Source organism: Leuresthes tenuis, unplaced genomic scaffold (genome assembly GCF_036924035.1).
Source record: "Leuresthes tenuis unplaced genomic scaffold, fLeuTen1.0.hap1 SCAF_20, whole genome shotgun sequence".
Classification (NCBI taxonomy): Eukaryota; Metazoa; Chordata; class Actinopteri; order Atheriniformes; family Atherinopsidae; genus Leuresthes; species Leuresthes tenuis.
This window is the reverse complement of record NW_027325374.1, coordinates 17,102,629-17,120,198: the sequence shown is the minus strand read 5'-3', so window position 1 is coordinate 17,120,198 and position 17,570 is coordinate 17,102,629. Positions and strand designations below refer to the sequence as shown.

The 17,570-nt window shown below is 40.8% G+C and overlaps 1 protein-coding gene across 1 annotated transcript in view; it reads right to left on the bottom strand.

Moving 5' to 3' along the window:
• The window catches only part of snx29 (sorting nexin 29), a 131,312-nt gene that overhangs the window by 52,969 nt on the left and 60,773 nt on the right, over positions 1-17,570 (bottom strand). The window contains exon 16 of the mRNA XM_072372887.1: positions 13,153-13,259. Coding sequence (XP_072228988.1) covers positions 13,153-13,259 — 107 coding nt within the window. The remainder of the gene's footprint in view (positions 1-13,152; positions 13,260-17,570) is intronic.

The following is a 17,570-nucleotide window of genomic DNA, read 5'->3' as shown; positions in this document are numbered from 1 at the left end:
AGGACACCTCCTCCGACTGTCATGCCGGCCATTCATCACCTCTATTTATTCAACCACCACAGTTCTTAACTAGGACATTATAAAAGATGGAATTAATTTTAAGCGTGAAGAAACCCAATTAATTCTCAGCGAGAGGAAGCTAATAAGTTTGTGTGCATGTGTGTACAGTATCGTGTATGCAGTAGCAACAGTGTATGTGTGCGTGTTCATTTTTCGAACCAAACGCTGGCCTATATTGAGTTACTGCTGTGTGGCTGCGTGCTAACCCGGCCAATTTGTTTAAACAGGCAGGCTCATCTTCTGGCTGTTATTAACACAGCCTTGGCTTTACTAACTTATGCAATGGGCATTAGTAATTAGGCATTTTCCCACTCTCTGGCTGACCCTTCACAAGACAAGGCCACCCCAAAGGCTCCCTTCAGGCCTGCATCAGCCGGTATGTATCTGCATGACAAAGGCTTAATTAATAGCTTCCAAAGTCTCCAAATACATTCTTTTTTTTAAATCAGAAGAACATCAAGGGGTTATGGAGATGTCAAAAGCAAAAAGGTTCTGTAAGAATGCATAGTAGTGCACTGCATGACATATATTCATACAGCGTGTGTCTGTGTGTGCCAGTTTTCCCTCTGACGCCAACAACCCGAACAGTAACTTGTTCGTTTCGAAGCTGACGGACTAGCTGACAATTTCCTTCAAGCCGGTGAAGTTTCACGCTGAAAAAGTCTCCGAGTGGATTCAAAAAACATCACAAAAACCTGACAGCTCAACAAGTCAGCAAAGTAGAATCCCGACGTGCAGTTGTTGTGAGCTGTAGGCTGCAGCCTCTCCACAGCCTTGATCCGCGGATATGTGGCTCAGGCAGGGAGCTCCCGCGGCTATTCGATGATCAAACCAGAGGTGACCAAAATGAGCCCCAACGAGGAGCCTGAGGAGCTGAGGCAAGCTGGAACAGCAACATGCTTCCAAATCACTGTAACCAGGAAACTGTGCACATCACAGTATATGTATGCTATGGAAGGTGTAAAGGCAGACGGTCAAGTTTTTGATCAGCAGTATTGCTATAGAGGAACAGGTGTGCTTTAATAAGACAAAAACTGCAGCATTGTAGCAGCAATTCATAGGAGTACCCTTTGCAGAGCTCTCTTTTTAACCTGTGACATGTTGAAGGTGCCAGGATATCTAATAACCACATGAACTGAATTAAAAAGCAAATATATACTATTCAATTAAGTCAATTAGTAGATTTTACATTTACAGTTTACAAAATACAGCATCATGCCGTAAGTAAACAATAGTCAGAATGTTAAAATGGACTGAATTAATGTAGTGCTTTTTCTAGTCTTGACCACTTTTATACTGCAAGCCACATTTACCCGTCACACAAATACACGCAAGCACACATACACACACACACACATTTATACAGGCCTACTTAATCTGCTAGTACAGTTTATAGCCCAGGGGCACTCTGACATGTAGACAGGGGAAGCGGGGAATCAAACCACCGACCCTCCAGTTGGAAAACGAGCGCCCTTCCTCCAGACCTGCAGCTTTAAATGATGCACAACTTTTATTGATAATTTTGCATAAATTTAATTACAGTGCAAGTAATTGGATTTTTTTTTTTTTTTTTTATGTAGGCACAGACAGGTCCGTGATTCATTGCTTTTACCGGAAAATATGGAAATCAAATTAGAAAAACGATAAAATGCTGCAAAACTCTATTTTCAAGATACAACTAATGAGAGAGTTTTGAATAAATAAGGAGAACAAGTTCCCATCTTGTAGTAGTTTAATTTTCTATGAATTTAATCAATTGGTATTGTTGGCCGCATACTAAGTAAAAGCTGATGCTTTGCCACTTCAGTACGATGCCATTGTCGGTGCTTCTACAGTTATTACCATGCGTTTCACTGCTTCCCGAGAGACGCTGACCCTACAAGCACTATCTTCAACACTGTTCAAAGACACACAGACAGAAAAACTAGAGTAACGCCTTGTCCTCCCTCCTCCCATGCTCTTCTCTTCCATCTTCACAGAAGCACTCTTTCCTCTCCCTCAGTGTATGATCTGATCTGAGCAGCGCCAAGCTGAACTGGTTTCAATAAGAAAGCCAAGAAACCCCTGGCTGAGCTGAATAAAGACACCGAAAAGGAGAAGAAAAAAAATAGAGCAAAGGCAGCTGTAGCATAGCTGACCCAAAGCCTAATAACCTTAATTTGATGGGACATGTACGATGAATGGGACGAAGCAAAAATGAGGTCAAGAGGAAGGAGAGAATATGAGTAATAATCAGCAAAAGAGGACAGGATGGGGGGAAACTGATGTCAGAGGTCACAAACAGTACAGCCTCCAGTTTATATGCATGATATCTTTATGCAAAACAGCCAAGCAGTAATTTTCTCATTTTTACACAATAATCAAGGTATACTCATAACAGCTCATGTGCTCATATGTTTTGGTTATTGAGCTGAATGGAATGTGTGAGAATTTTTTTGTTTTTTATACAAAATGCTTACAGTTGTTCCCAACTAGGCCAGTATATGGAAATGTGTTCAAGCAACAAATTCTCAAAACCAACCTGCAGTTCCATGGATGGCCACTAGAGGCTGATCCCAAAAGCAAGTCAATGACTTAAGACTCCCGTGTCAAGATGCTTAACCAGTTATAACACAATTCCAAATCCTGTATATGGTTCAGGGGCAATGCTTGGTACCTTTGGGTACCCTCATTTTCCACCTCACCATGGTACTGACTTTTTGCTCCTTATAGAATAATAGATTGTCTCACTTTCAACATTTTACAGGTTTTCCATTTTCTACGATGAATAAAATCTTGGTTTAAGATGTTTGCATATTAGAGCATTCTGTTTTCATTGACATTTTAGAGAGCATTCAGCCTTTTTTGGACATATGACAACTTCCTGACAACTGCAGCGAAGAAGAATTCTCATAGAACTCCACTGTTCAGTCTTTATTAAGACCTTAAGTTATGCATTATTATGGGAGGGGTCGCTTTGAGTGACACGAGAGTTATCCAATAGACATGCGTAGTGTCTACAAGTACCTCAGTTTGATCCAAGCCATGCACATCACATCTGGCTGGGAAATCCCAGATGCCGAAGGCTAAATGGTGCACTCGCATTCCACAAACCACTGATTTATGTCACAGTGGCTATGTCCGTCTTTTATACAAAGTCTATGGTTTTAATGACTAAATCAGGGTCCATTGCTATTGGTGGTAAACCATGGACCTCCAACAAGTGCAAGGTTTTCTGTTCTCACACAGGGCACACAGCAGTTAAGTACAACACAATATCTCCATTCTGTTTATACTTGATTTTAAGTGGGGCTCTGGTGAAGAAGAGGCTTGTATAGCTGAGAGGCAGCATGACACGAACGCAGTGATTTCAAAAGAGGATACGAAACTCAGGTGGTGCCATGGAAAGTTGACTTGCCGTCTTTCAGCACGGATGATATTCAGTTTCACTTCACGCATTCTACCACTTCATTTATTCAGTGTTTACAACATGCTCATCAACATGTTTTATCATCTAAGTTCAAAGTCAAAGCTGCACGCTTCCCTTGTGGCAAAATTAGGAGACTTCTAGAGGCCTAAAACATTCCTATTAACAATAATTTTGCTTACATATTCGCTTTTATGTGAAAGATGGACATACATCTTTGAAAAATATATAATGGCATACTTCCACAAATTAAATAGTCATTTTTTAGCCACAATTTCAGGAAATATCATCACAGGAACGTTATATAAAGCCTAATGGCAGGCAACACTAAGTGCTCCTGCATCTAGGGCGATTTCACAGTGAGCAGTGCAATATAACCTGAGAGGAAAACTCTTTTTGCCGTTTCATTGGACATTTGAGACCCAATCATAGAGCATCGAGGCTTCACAACCTTTGTAAATGTAAACGCTGCTTATATCTCCGTCTGCATCTGTGAGTCACTGCAACGTAGTTGTTCTTTAACAGAAACAGACATGGCTGAGAGATGTGTGAGAGAGGACCAATATAGACATCACAAGCTGTGCTGTCCATTCTGTGTATGTTTTTTTCCTACCTCTCCTCAGACAGACAGGGAGATGAGACGCGAAAAATGAGCACACGAGAGCAGCAGATGGACTAATAGAAAAGACAGAAATGGGGGTTTTTAGAAAAGGCTAAAATTGGAACATGGTGCAGACGTCCGTCTCTGTCACTGCCACATCACACAGTGAGCTTCAGGAGCACTTGGATCACACATTTATGCTCCCGTAGTATAATTACTTTGAGATGCTACAGTGACGACTAAGTTAAAGTGCAGTCTGCCAGTTTTAATTTCAGGGTGTTTTCATCACATGCGGATGAACACTCTGGGCACTAAAGCCTTCTCTTAGTGAATGTTCTCAGACAGATTAAGATTAGGTTTCCATTCATAAAGTTGTCACTTCCGCTATCAAAAGCCAACATTTTAATATACACTGACAGGAATTTGTCAGGATAGAGATAGAGGATTAAACAACACTGGTAGTTGTGGATTATTGCAGCACATGACAAATGTTTTCACTTACTTACTCGAAAACGACTATTTCATGTTGTTCTTTTCCTCCATTTTTGGTGGACAAACACCTCATTTATTTGAAGGAGGATTGTAAATACGCTGCAACTAGACGGCCATAGACCTTAAAACACATTGCGAACACATCAGTCAGTGCTCAACCTATCAACACTTTGCTGTGTAATGGATCTGTGAGGACAGGTCCGGGTGAGCTGATCCATCACCTGCAACTCGTATGGGCCAACTTTCATTCTGATTAGTCTGATCAGCCGCCTCTGTATCAGAAGAGCGACTCAAAGTTTGTTTCTTACGGGAGGAGAAACTGTGTGTGTACTTGTTAATCTCAGCCTGTAGATTATGACAATAAACAGCAGATCAATGTTAATAATGAAGCAAACAACGCAGATAAGGGATTCAGTCCCTGAAGGATAGAGTTCTGTGCAGAGAAGGGTAAAAAGGAGACAAGTGAATGAATTCCCAATATTACTTTATGTGCAAGAGAAGCTTCAGTATGATTTACTCTTCTAACTTGGACATCTGTGCACAATCATCCTTTACTCTCATCCTTATCCAGGACATTTTTCTTGGTTTTGTTACACTGGAAAGTTAGACCGTGCATGAATATCCCTCACATGTTGTCTTTGCATAAATAAAAGATGCTAATACATGACGATGATCTAATAAGTTTAATACTTAATATGCAATGTTGTTAGGTGTAATTGACTACGTAATTGACCTCAAATGGAGTGCTTCCAGCAACCTAAAAGATGCTGATTGTAGCATCTCGATTCAGTTCAGAATTCAGGCAATAACGTGACGGTTGTGGGCTAGAAACGACACCGGATGTTTGCCCATTGCTGACATGATCCCTTGTTTAAGAAATTGCAAAGAAGTTCAAATAACACATTTGCTACTGTTTTTGCAAAAGTATAAGCTATTTATGGGACATGTGAGAATGGAGCTTCACAGGTTCAGTGACAGTAACTGAGAGGAAGCTGCTTTTAGCAAACAGATTAAAATTAAGGCTGGAAGAAAAAAAAAAAGAGGAGTTTTAGTCAAGTAAGTACTTTTAACATAATTTCAAACCAGCTGCAAGGCTTCACCGGCAAAACACATTCATTTCCCCACTGAACTCTGTAATTAAGGTAGCAGAGAAGCTACCTTAATTACCCTGTGACTTTAATATACATGCCCATATTCAAGCTCAACAGCAGGAACATTAAGTTTTAATACTGGTGTGGTGGTTTTACTGTGGTGTGGCTCTTCAATCATTCATCTAAAGATAAATGATAAAGCCCCGAAATTGTTACTGGGAAAAAAAAACGGACTGGTTTATTAGGCATTATGGTTTTAAATTCAAGGCCAGGAGAACGTTTACTATCCCAATACAAACGTAGACGTCTTTACAACCAATCTTATAAAAAAGAAAAAAAGAAGGTAATGCTAAGGAAGGCTTTGGTACTCAGAGCCTGTGTGATCACTTCAAAGTAGATTCACCTGCATTATGTGTGGAAGAATTGTCTGCATTATGCAGAGTTTTGGCTTTTCAGGGGTCACGTTCGCTTGCGTAATGCAGCAAAGAGCCCAGGCATTATGCAAGCATACCGGCTCATATTCCTCCACTCGTAACCGTCTCTTTTCTGAGTCAGTAGCTTGTAATTGTTGCTCTTGTTCTCGATGTTGTTTATGGTTAATTAATGAGCTGGTGGATCAAAGGGAGAATCCCTGATCCCAATGGAAGATTCGACCTATATGTCTTTTTCTATCCACCAACAGCCCTCTCTGACACTACAAGACAAGCGGTAGGAAAACACAGCATGGAAAAACGAATCAGCAACAAAAAAAAATACCTGCTTTGAGTTAACAAGACTTCAGCTGGGTTTTTTTGTTGTTTTTTTTAAGTGTGTTTTCTTTTGGATGCGAGTCTGCTGAACAATTTGGGATAGGCTGATCCAGCGTTTACACCTCAGACAACGGGGCGAACGGCAGAGCGGTCTGATGCCATTTGAGGACCAGAACTCAAAATCTAAATTGCGCAAATTCTCAAAGCACTTCATTTCTAAATACAAGCGTCTTTGGTTTTGGAGTATACTTTTCCATTTCAACAACTGACCACAACATACTTCCAAAACAGTATTTTAGAATAGGTGCTCCCTGTCTTCTGCAGACTCAGCTCTCAGCCTGTGCTCTGCTTAACCTTTTTCAAGCATTAACACACATTTGAATTCCAAATTATCGTTTTGTCCGTAACTTCGAGCAAGTTACTGTCACAGTTTAGTCATCCAACCATCAGTAATTTTCCATTGATCCTGCTTTCTGCCCCACTCAGCCTGTCAGTCACACACCTCATCAGTTCACTCCACTCACCTGTGCACACAGCTGCCTCTCATCACATGCAATCAGCCCAGCATATAGTCACCAGCTCCACACTCTATCCTTTGCCAGATTGTTCTTTGCCATGCATGTCTTTCCAGCGTTCTCCTGCCAGCTTTACCGGTACCGACCTCGCCTGTCCCTGATTCCCTGCTTCGTCTGCCTCATGGTAATTCCACCCAGCCTTCTGTCCCTGACCAAGAACTTTGCCTCTCCTCTCCTGATTCCTGTTTGCCGGTTTATAAACCGTTTGTTTGTCTGCCAGAGTCTCAGTAAAGCCTTGAACTTTTTACCACTGTCTTCTGACTCCTTTGTACTGCAATTGGGTCCATACACCACCCGTTACAGTTACACACACACAAATCAAGTGCTACGCACGCACAGATGTTTTGAGTCGATTTTCTCTCCATAGTCCAGTGTCTTTATCTTTAACCATGGGATTTCAAACACTTAACAATTGTGACTGGCTTTTCATGCTTTTCTATACCTTTCTGGGAAGAAATGAATGAAATGAAACATCTTCGTGTCTTGATCAGCAGAGCACTTGTCCCTTTAACCCTAACCCTAACCCTGAGGATGCAGCGGCTGCTGCTGATTAGCACAGGGTTCTTGGTGAACGCTTGAATTAGTTTTTAATTTTCCATAGCCATTTTTCATTCAGACTTAGAAAATAGAATGGAGAAAAATAAAAACTGTAGGCTCTCTTCAGACTTGATGTGCATTAGGCGGATTTAAAAACATCAACTAACAGATATGATATAATAATACACATATTCTCAGAGATTATAGTGAAAAAAAGGAATTCAATTCTTCTAACTAACAGTGACTGACCGTTGTTTATTCCGTCTTGTGGTTTGTTTCAGGTTAGAGAAGCTACTTCTTGCCAATATAACCTATACCGACACCCTCTGAAGACACTGGGAAAACATTTTTACACTTAAAACCAGTCCATGGAAGCCTCTGATTCACATTTTGTTTTTGTGGCTTTTCAGAAGTTGCCTTTGGATTTACTTCACCGCTGAAAAGAAACCCAGTTTGACATCAATTCCTCCAGGGCAACGTGAGAAACGGATAGTGTATTTCTTTGCCATCGAAAACACATTTTGTCAAGCCATATGGTTGGTGCTGTCACAACTTCAGTACAGAAACAAAAAGAAAAAAGAAAAGCTATCTTAGCTGTAGCATTGTAGCATGTTCACCTGGTTTAGCAAACCTGCTGTAGTTCTCCTTTTTTATTCACTTTGACTCAACACGGGACGTAACACAAGATTCAAAGATAGTTGTAAACCTAATTTCACTGCATAGCAGTACCCACGACATCTGTTTCACAGCAGCTACAACGTTGCAGATGCCTGAGGGGAGGCAGTCTTTCCCCTTTTGGTTTTACCTCAAAACACAACTGAAATAAAACTCCTCTCTACGACTCTTTCATTGTCATTTTCATAAAATTATAACTGAAATCCATTAAGTAATGACAAACAACATGCTTCCAAAGTCCATGCAGTGCTCGCTTTAGTTTCCCAGTTGATAACAAAATGTAACTAAACACGAACAGTCGCATCTTAGCGAGTGTGTGTGATTTGCTGGCTGATAAGTTGATCGAGGTTGTTCTGTGCTGTAAAAATTCAGCCTAACAACGGCAGTCTGCATGCTCTGATAAGAGGTGTTACATCAGCTCCTGCTCACCCTTTCCATATCACCTGAGAGCTGTAGATCAATGTCATGCTGTCTGGCTGTTTCTCAGAAATCTCAGTGGACTCGTTCACAGCATTTTCCAATTTGTCCTTATTACTCAGAGATGATGAAAAGTACCATGAAGTAAATAGGAAAATCTTAATCACGTTGATTTTATCTCTTTTCGCATCCATCTGTAAATCCCACATTTTTTTTTTTCACCTCTGCTCTAATTTCAGACAAACATCATTTCAGACAAGGTGCTCTCAAAAAGCACTTAAATACTCGTGCAGATCAGATGTTTGAGAAAAGCCTTTCATCTGTAAAATCAATTTACATATCTGGTGAATGCATGCAAGAGTAGAGCAGCCTTCATAAATGATTTCATATATAGCTGAGGAGTCAAGTAAACACATTAAGGAGGGGAAGGAGAGGGGTGACAAACTGAGAATAATGATGAGTAAAAACTAGATGAGTCCAACCCAAGTTCTTCGGAGAGGCATAATAGGAAAGCCCAGGTGGCAAATGAGGCCAAACACATGAGCAGATAACTGTCTTTGAAAGAAAAGACACACAGACAGATAAATCATCCACAATTACAAGCATTTTGTAAATTACCCAGAAAACATTCCAGCACTTTCCATGCTTTCATTCTTGTTCAGCAGACGATGACATCATGGAGGTGTCAAGTCAGCTTACACTGGATGGAAAGAGTCATGGGAGAGAGGGACAGCTTGTGCAGAGTCCCTGTGCCCCAATATGTCAGGATGTGTGACGGCAAATGCACTTAAAGGTAGATTTTGTCATTGTTTTGGTCTTCAAAAATGATAACCCCAAGGGACAGAGTTTAAAAATCTGCTTGTGAAGTTGACATCTGGTCAGCAAGATTTTTTCATAATTTATTTCTGTGTGTGTGTGTGTGTGTGTGTGTGTGTGTGTGTGTGTGAGATCTAACCTGGATACAAAGCCTCAAAATAAAAAGTAACTTCACTTAATTTGGTGACGCTTTACTGAGACGGTGATCTGCCTTTTCAGGAACGATTTACAACATTATTTAGCATAAACATTTGCCAATAATGATCATTGCCCGATCATTGGAGCACCCTTGGTTAAAACCGAACCGATCAAGCTTTGTTTGTTGGCAATGGATAAGATGTATTTTAGACTTTTTGCTAATTTCTTTTCTTTAGCTTGTTTCAAGACCGTGTAAATCATGCACATTTTCATTAAAAAAGGATTAATATGTTAATGCTTTGCGTGTGTTCTGTTGCACCCAAACACAAGCACAAAGATACCTTATAAACAGAATTTTACAGCAACAGGCGGATGGAGATGTGGGAGGATGGTCAGCAGCAATCACAGAACCCAAATATGCTTGTTCCCCCCTTTAAATGAGCTAGTAAATACTTAACAAATACTTAAATCATTAGCATCCAAAGTGTTGCATTAGATGCTGTGAACGCCGTAACAAGTAACATCATGAAAAAAGTTCATATGGCGATTCTTTCAATTATATATTCTGCCTGCCGAATGTCCTGCAAAGCATAAACCTCACATGAACTGTCTGAGTGAACCCCCCCCTCAAATCCCCCAAACCCAAATTCACCAGCTGATGGGATAACATTTTTAAAAATGCCCTTAAACGACACTCATTTGAAAGATTTATTTTGCGATAGAGCACAGAGAGCCCAGAGATTTCTCTCAAACATGAGCCGAGTCGAAGTCAATACAGGGCTTTCACAGCATTAAATTAAAACTCAAATCTGTCTCAAACACAGGTGTTTCCCAGGTTAACACAGGCTGAGCGCCAACCAATATTTGTCTCCGGCAGTCCTGTATGAATCTAACAAGGCTCGATGTGACATTTCCTAAAATCAATAAGTTGGCTGGTCAGATTGTGTCTGAGACACTGAGGTGAGACAGTTGATGCAGGAGTGCTGACAGCTACTCATGTAAATCACAGACTGTCTGAGTCATCGTCACCTCCACCTCTGTGAAGTAAGTGTTTATACGCTATAGAAATAACAAACCCTGCATCTGCTTTTTCCACCTCGATTTCAACACTGAGCCTCTACTGTACCTAACTCTTATTAAAACAAATTTGTTGACAGCACTGGTGCTGAACAATAATGAGAACATCCTGAATCAGCTGTTAGAGCCACATGTCATTGTTCCCTCTCCCCAGTGGTTAGCTGATGCAGTACCATTAGCCAAACAAAGAGAGCGCAGCGCAGACCTCGCCGCCACAGCATCTTTCAAATTTCGCATTATTTCCACAAGACAACAAATTAGCAAACAGGGGACAAGTGCCCAAGACCTGGCTTGCCCAGAGCCGGGCGAGGGCCCAAACTCCTCCTACTGGCTGGCTGCGAAAGCTTGATCACGACTGACAGCCGAGCAAATGAACCAATAAATAAGTAAACACTGTTAAAAATGCACCATACATGCATGTGCATAAATAAGTTAGAAAGTAGTTTGGGCAAACACAGATGGAATTATTTCTTATTAAAGAAATATAAAACCATAAATCAATTATTGATGCAGCTGCTTCATCCAGCACATAGACACGCACACACACAAATACGCGTATCACTACCCGTCAGAATGCACACTTAAAGGGAGCAGTGCCTCATTTGTCAATCTAACAGGAAACTGGACACAACTTACACAATTACTCACCCAGCAGGCAGCATTAAAGCTCATGTCCAATTATTAGACGTCTTTCCCATCCCCTGCTATTGATATTTCTGCGAAGAACCAGCTCAGGGAATTTCTCTTGGTACTGTTATGGATTTTAGATCAATGAAACTGTGGCCAGTTCAGTTCTCTTGTTTTTTTTTGTTTTTTTTTTTTATATATACAAAGTAAAAAAGGGAGAACTTTCCCCTGCACAGATCTCCGCAAGCTAAGAAACTTAAAAGAAAAAGCTTGCTTATCTCATTCTTTCTCCATCTACGTATCAAAGCAAAGCATCGTCTCGCTGGCTTTGATGTGATACATAGTGAACACACGTCATTGTGCGGCAGGAGCAGGGTCTTGGTCTGTAATCTGGTAGATTGTCTTGTTTTGTTTGAGCAAACAGGAGCAATCTGAGATTCTGGCACTGCCAGATGATTCAAAGAGAGAAGTACAGATGGAAAGATCATGTTTATCCTCGGGGAAAACAAACGGGATAAATCGTACACCGAACAACCCGACATTCTATTTGAAGAAAGAAGCAACAGAGTTTACGTGGCTGGAAAAAAGCAATAATAATAATCAGACGTGTTAAGGCGTAAACAAGCAGGGGGCGAGACGTTTTCTCTCGTCAAACTTTCTTACCCCGAGTTGAAGTTAAAATGTATGAAATAACATCACATATTAACACAAATAAGACTTATCTTCATATAAGGTCTTTTTTATGATATACCTCATTATTTCCTGATGTGTTCGTATGTGTGGTTCTTTATATACAAGCATGGTCAACATTTTAGCCACACGAAGCAACAATAAAAGAATATTAAGTGACATGAAATGACCCGCCGCAGAACCGTAGTGACGCCTCACCGATCTTTTCTTTTTTTTCCCTACAACCTAAAACCAAAGTGTTTTTCTGCCACTTTCAGTTAGAAGGGCTTTCACATATTAGAACATGTTAAGAAAAGGATACTAGATCTTAATAGGATGTAAGTAAACAACCTCAGCAAGTCCATCCTTACTGCTTCCGTGAGCATTAAGAGGCAAAGAAGTGGCCAGGTGATACACACTGGATCGATTGTTCATCAGCACACTGTGCGCTAACACAATGCCGAGGAGGTAAGACATTAACAGTAATCTCAGAGAAGCAATTGTTGCTATCCATCAGTCTGAGAGGGGTTATAAGGCCATTTCCTAACCATTCGGGGTTCATCATTTTACAGTGAAAAAAGTTATTTTGTGGAAAACATTTAACAGAGTTGACGATCTTCACAGGAGTGAACGTTCCAGCAAATTCACCCCAAGGTCAGACGATGCTCAGAGAAACTGCAAGAAAACCCAAGAGCTCATTCTCAGACTCCATTTGTATCCGTTAGCATGTTGAATGTTCCGGTTTACGACAGCACAGCTTAGGTCTGCAAACACACCACAATACTTCTGGAACAATGTCAACACACACACACCTCATACCAACTGTCAAGCACGGTGGTGAGGGGCTGATGATTTGGCTTGTTTTGCAGCCACAGGACCCGGACACCTTGCAGTCATTGAGTCAAACTCCTCTTTTAACCAAAAGTATTTAAGAGTCAGCAATGTAATGAGGTTGTATGAACATCATTTTAAGACCTTTTTTAATCATTTTGTCCTGATTCATCAAAGTGAAAGAGGACGTACTTTATTCTTTACATGACTGTATTTAATTTGTTGTCATATTACTAAAACAAATAGCCCAAAACTCATTTTCTCATTCTCAAATCATTCTTATCATTGATCACAAATTGCCTAATTAATCAACCTACTGGTTCCACCTAAACTAATGAGAATGAGAATATTCAGCGATACACATCAAAGCGGAAATAGAGCAGACATTTACCTCGATGAGTTTGCGTTCATAGCTGGCAGCCAGTTCCTCGATGTCTCCCATGAACTTATTCTGCGGGACAGGGGCCTGTTCTTCACTTGAATGCATCACGGACAAGGCTGCAGCAGGTTGAAGACAGAGAGGAACAACATTACACACATGTAAATATACCGTGACGTGGCCAAAGAAGTCTCTGTGTGGGAAAACGCTTTCTGCAACCAGTGAGAAACAGCAGGATTCCACCAGTCGTGCCCAAGGAGTCATCCTCTGACAGTGAAGGCTGTTTGATGCTTTTGTTTTAACAGCAGGACGATAATGCACCGGGAGCAGCAGATCTATACAATATACACATTATTACTCTGACTTTCTGCTCAGATAGAGATTATTGTTTCTTTGCACCACCGTTGAAGTCATCACGTCGCAGCCCGAAGCACCGCTTCTAAGCCTATAAACATCAGCTAATCCAGTTGCCTCTGCAAACAGCAGCAGAACTTTGCAAAGTCAGAGCTGTTTTCTTCTTCTTCTTCTTCTTTTTTCCCTTAAGAAGGTGGGTGTGAGATGGATTGTTTTTCGCCTCAGCAAAAGCAAATTAACACAGTTATTTCACTGCCACCACACAAAGCTAACACTTAGACAAACACACCGAGGCTTTGGGGAGGGGGGAGACGGGGAGAGCAGGAAATAAACTCAGCATGTGCGAAAGCTCCGTGGGGCTCAAATAAACTGATAGCTCTTCGGGGAGACGTTTTAGAAAATATACAGCTAGACCGTGATTAGAAGGAGTGAAGCCCCAGTATGCGTCTAAACGTCTAGACGGAGCGAGGCAGGTATTGATGATGGAGGGCAGCTTGTTGGAGTTCAAAACAGAGAAAAACGGCAGGGAGGAAAGCAGCGGAGAATCACAAGTAGGTGCACAATCGCATATGCATAAATGTATGCAATATGTTTTTAAGTGGCACCTTATCAATTTCTGAAGCAATGCTTGCATCTCAACTGAATAAAGGAAGGCGGTACTAAAAGAAAGAAGAGCAGGGCTGGATGAAATTAGAGTAAATCTTTAATAAAAAATAGAATCCACTAGAAATATCCATTCACAAAGGGGCCATTCTGATTCTTAATCAGCTTTTGGCATAAGTGTGAGCGTTCACAGCAATCAATCTCTATTGTTAACTCACCTTTATGCTGCAACCCACCAAAGGATAAAGCAGCTATGTTTGTATGCATGCACAGATGGATGGATTCATTTATTAACTAAAAAGAAAGCTCTGTGAGGTAACAACTTTTAAGTAAAGTAAGCAAATTATTCCTAAAATCCCTTTTAAACATGTCATATGAGCCAATAGATGTGTGGCGGTGTGTTTCTGAGCAGAAGATCAAAACAGCTTTTGCTCCTTCCACCCGCTAACCGAGCCATGGAAGAGGGCCAAAGTGTGACTGTTGAGTTTGCAAACAGTTAATAGAAAAATTGTAGATAAAAGTCTTTAAGGAGAAATAATGCAAAGTTCAGCCTGAGCAATCAAAGAAAACCACATCTTCCACTCTCACAACTGCAATACTAGGAGTACTTTTTCTATATCAAATTTAAATGTATTATACGACAAAATGTTTTTTGAAACATTTAGACATAGGGTAAAAAATTCTATAAAACAAGGAAAAGGAGGAAAGAAATTGGAAAGAAAGCAGATTTTCTGTAAATCCTGCTTCTGCTAGGATCAATCCACTCAAAAACTCGGCCTATTCAATAATTCTGCTTTTATAGAGGCATTTTCTAACTTAATTTCTCTTTTAAAGTCAAAATATACCTGATCTAAATTAATCAAATAACATTTTTAAAAAAGAAAGAAAGTTAAAAACCAAGAAAATTTGGTCAAACTAATGCAATAATGTCATAATAATGTCATTTAAAACTGCTTCATGTATTATCTAGTCTAAAAAAATAACTAAAAATAAAGCTTGCCTTTTTTTTCTTTATATAATAAAGTTGTAAATATACAGCATTAACTTAATCATACGCTGGCAGACGGGGATACAGTATCGTCGCTCCTGAAAAGAGCCGGCGACATAGCGATTCCCGAGCTAATCTCTGGGCCACCAGTGCCACTGAGCTCTGTGGGACAGTTCGTGGCCTGATAGCCTAGAAAAGCACTGCATGCAACTTACATGCATGCACACAAACACACAGAGGATGGCATGATAAATAACTGAAAGACACACTTCCCCAGTGAGAGAGGAATCCCAATGGACACGTACACACAAATGGGAGCAGCGTCATCAAAACTGCAGACACACACACACACACACACACACACACACACGAAGAGGACTGCTGATGCTCACTCTCCGCTCCGATTGAAATTTTTCTGGTCTTTCAGTTGGATTTTTATCTGTTGCATTTATGTACTTTGGATAATAAAAACAGACAAGTTGCCCGAGCAAACGAGAAAGTGAGAAAAAGAGTGATGGGTTGGTGTAAACTGAAGAGGGACAGGACAACACAGATGTTCCTGGCGCTGGGAAATATGGCGGACAGCTGGTCTGAAATAACAATAACGAACTGAGGCTCAAACCCAGCAGCTGTATGCATGCGCGCATGTGTGTCCGGCAGAAAACCTCAGGAGGGTTGAGATGAATATACTTCTGCAAAAAGAGTATTGGACACTTTGAAAAAGGCTGTTTACTGGTGTGTGTTGTACCGCTCTTTCCCATTTCCCGGAGTGTGCATCCCATGGGTGCTCACCTGAGTTTGTGCGTCTCAGGAGGCACCTCCAGAGTGCGGGCAATAACGAACCACTTTAACGGGAAGTGGCCTACATTCGGGGGAGTGGGAAAATTCCCCAGAAAGTGGACCAAATGTTCAAATGAGCCACATTCACTAACACGGTACAGTGAAGTTTCAGTTTTGCCTCAGTGGCCGTTAGCAAAGTTGTCCGCTTTCAATCCACTTGTGGTGATATTGCTGTCAGGTAGGTAAAGCAGTCCATGTTTACTGGGAACAAACAGGCAACTGGAAAGTACACAAGGGACTGACGGCACAGAACTTTGCTAAATAACCAGTGTAACATGTCTCTTACTCAAGCCATATTTATTTTATACTGCATAGAACGAAAAAGAATGTGTGTCTTGGGCAGGCAAGAAGTATAACACACACATCCCTCCCGTTTGTTTGCTTCTGTTCCTCAGATCGGTTGGTGGCCGTATAGAAACACGGTAATGTGCAGAAGCTGTGAGCTCGCAGCAGACATGTATGTAAACAACGCAGGACTTAAAGTATTCACTAAAGTAAACTACTGGATTCTGCATGTTTAATGGGGCTCCATGCAATGAATATTTACTGAATTCCTCGGGGATGATTTTAACAAGGAGGAAGAAGCATTTTAAGACTTAGGCACAGCTTATACAGCAGTTAATTGGAACATAAGGGGATATAGCTAATCCTTTACGTTTCTGTTCATGTGACAAACTCTTAACAACAATATATAATATAAAACTGTCCACGTGGGGAACAAAACTTTGGAAACACCTTTTCCAATTAATTTAAAGTAAAGCCTTTGAGGGAGGATCTGGCTCTACTTGTGCTGCACTTTGGTCGTTCTTCATTTGTGCTTCCAGTTTGGTGGTGGTGGTGGTGGTGTTGTTGCTTCCTAATTCATGTGAGTCTGAGCAATGGACAAGATGGACCACGGGTATTACTGTCTGGAGCAGTGCATCTCATTCATCTTTCTTGCAATGTCAAAGACAAGTTGCTAGAAACTTCCCAGTGTCTGCAGGTCGAGAGGTTGAGAACATTCCGTACAGAGTGAAACATGGATGAGCCTAGACTTTTCATATCTTATATATATATATATACACAGTCTTGGAAAATGGAACGAACACACACTCTTGCAGTTATAAGGTGTAACACATGAAGAAAGAATAAACAAATGATCTGGCCTCTACCAGGTTTTAAAATGAGGAAAATACAACCTCAGACGAACAACTAAACATTACATTTTACACCTAGTCTTATCCACTGAACTCAACACGCAGAAGCAGTGTGTGAAAAACTAAGCACACCCCAGCCAGGCGCTAATACCATTTACACTAGATTAGCTAATCATCATCATCAAGTCTGAGCACCTCTATAAAAGCATATGTTTTGGCAGTTTGCTGGTCTGGAGCATTCGGGTGTGTGTTAACACAATCCAAAGAAGGAAAGACATCAGCAATGGTCTTAGAGGAGCAATTATTGTCCTGAGGTTTTTCTAGAGGCAACTGTGAGGTCAAGAACCAAGAATCAAGGTGTTCAAAATGGTCCACTAAAACTGAAAATGCAGCGGTGGGACCTTAAGAGAGCTGTGCATAAAGAAATGTCTGCAAAACTCAATGAACCGAAGCAATGATTTAGAGCAAAGTGGGCCAAAATTTTAAAAAAATTATAACATCATACAGAG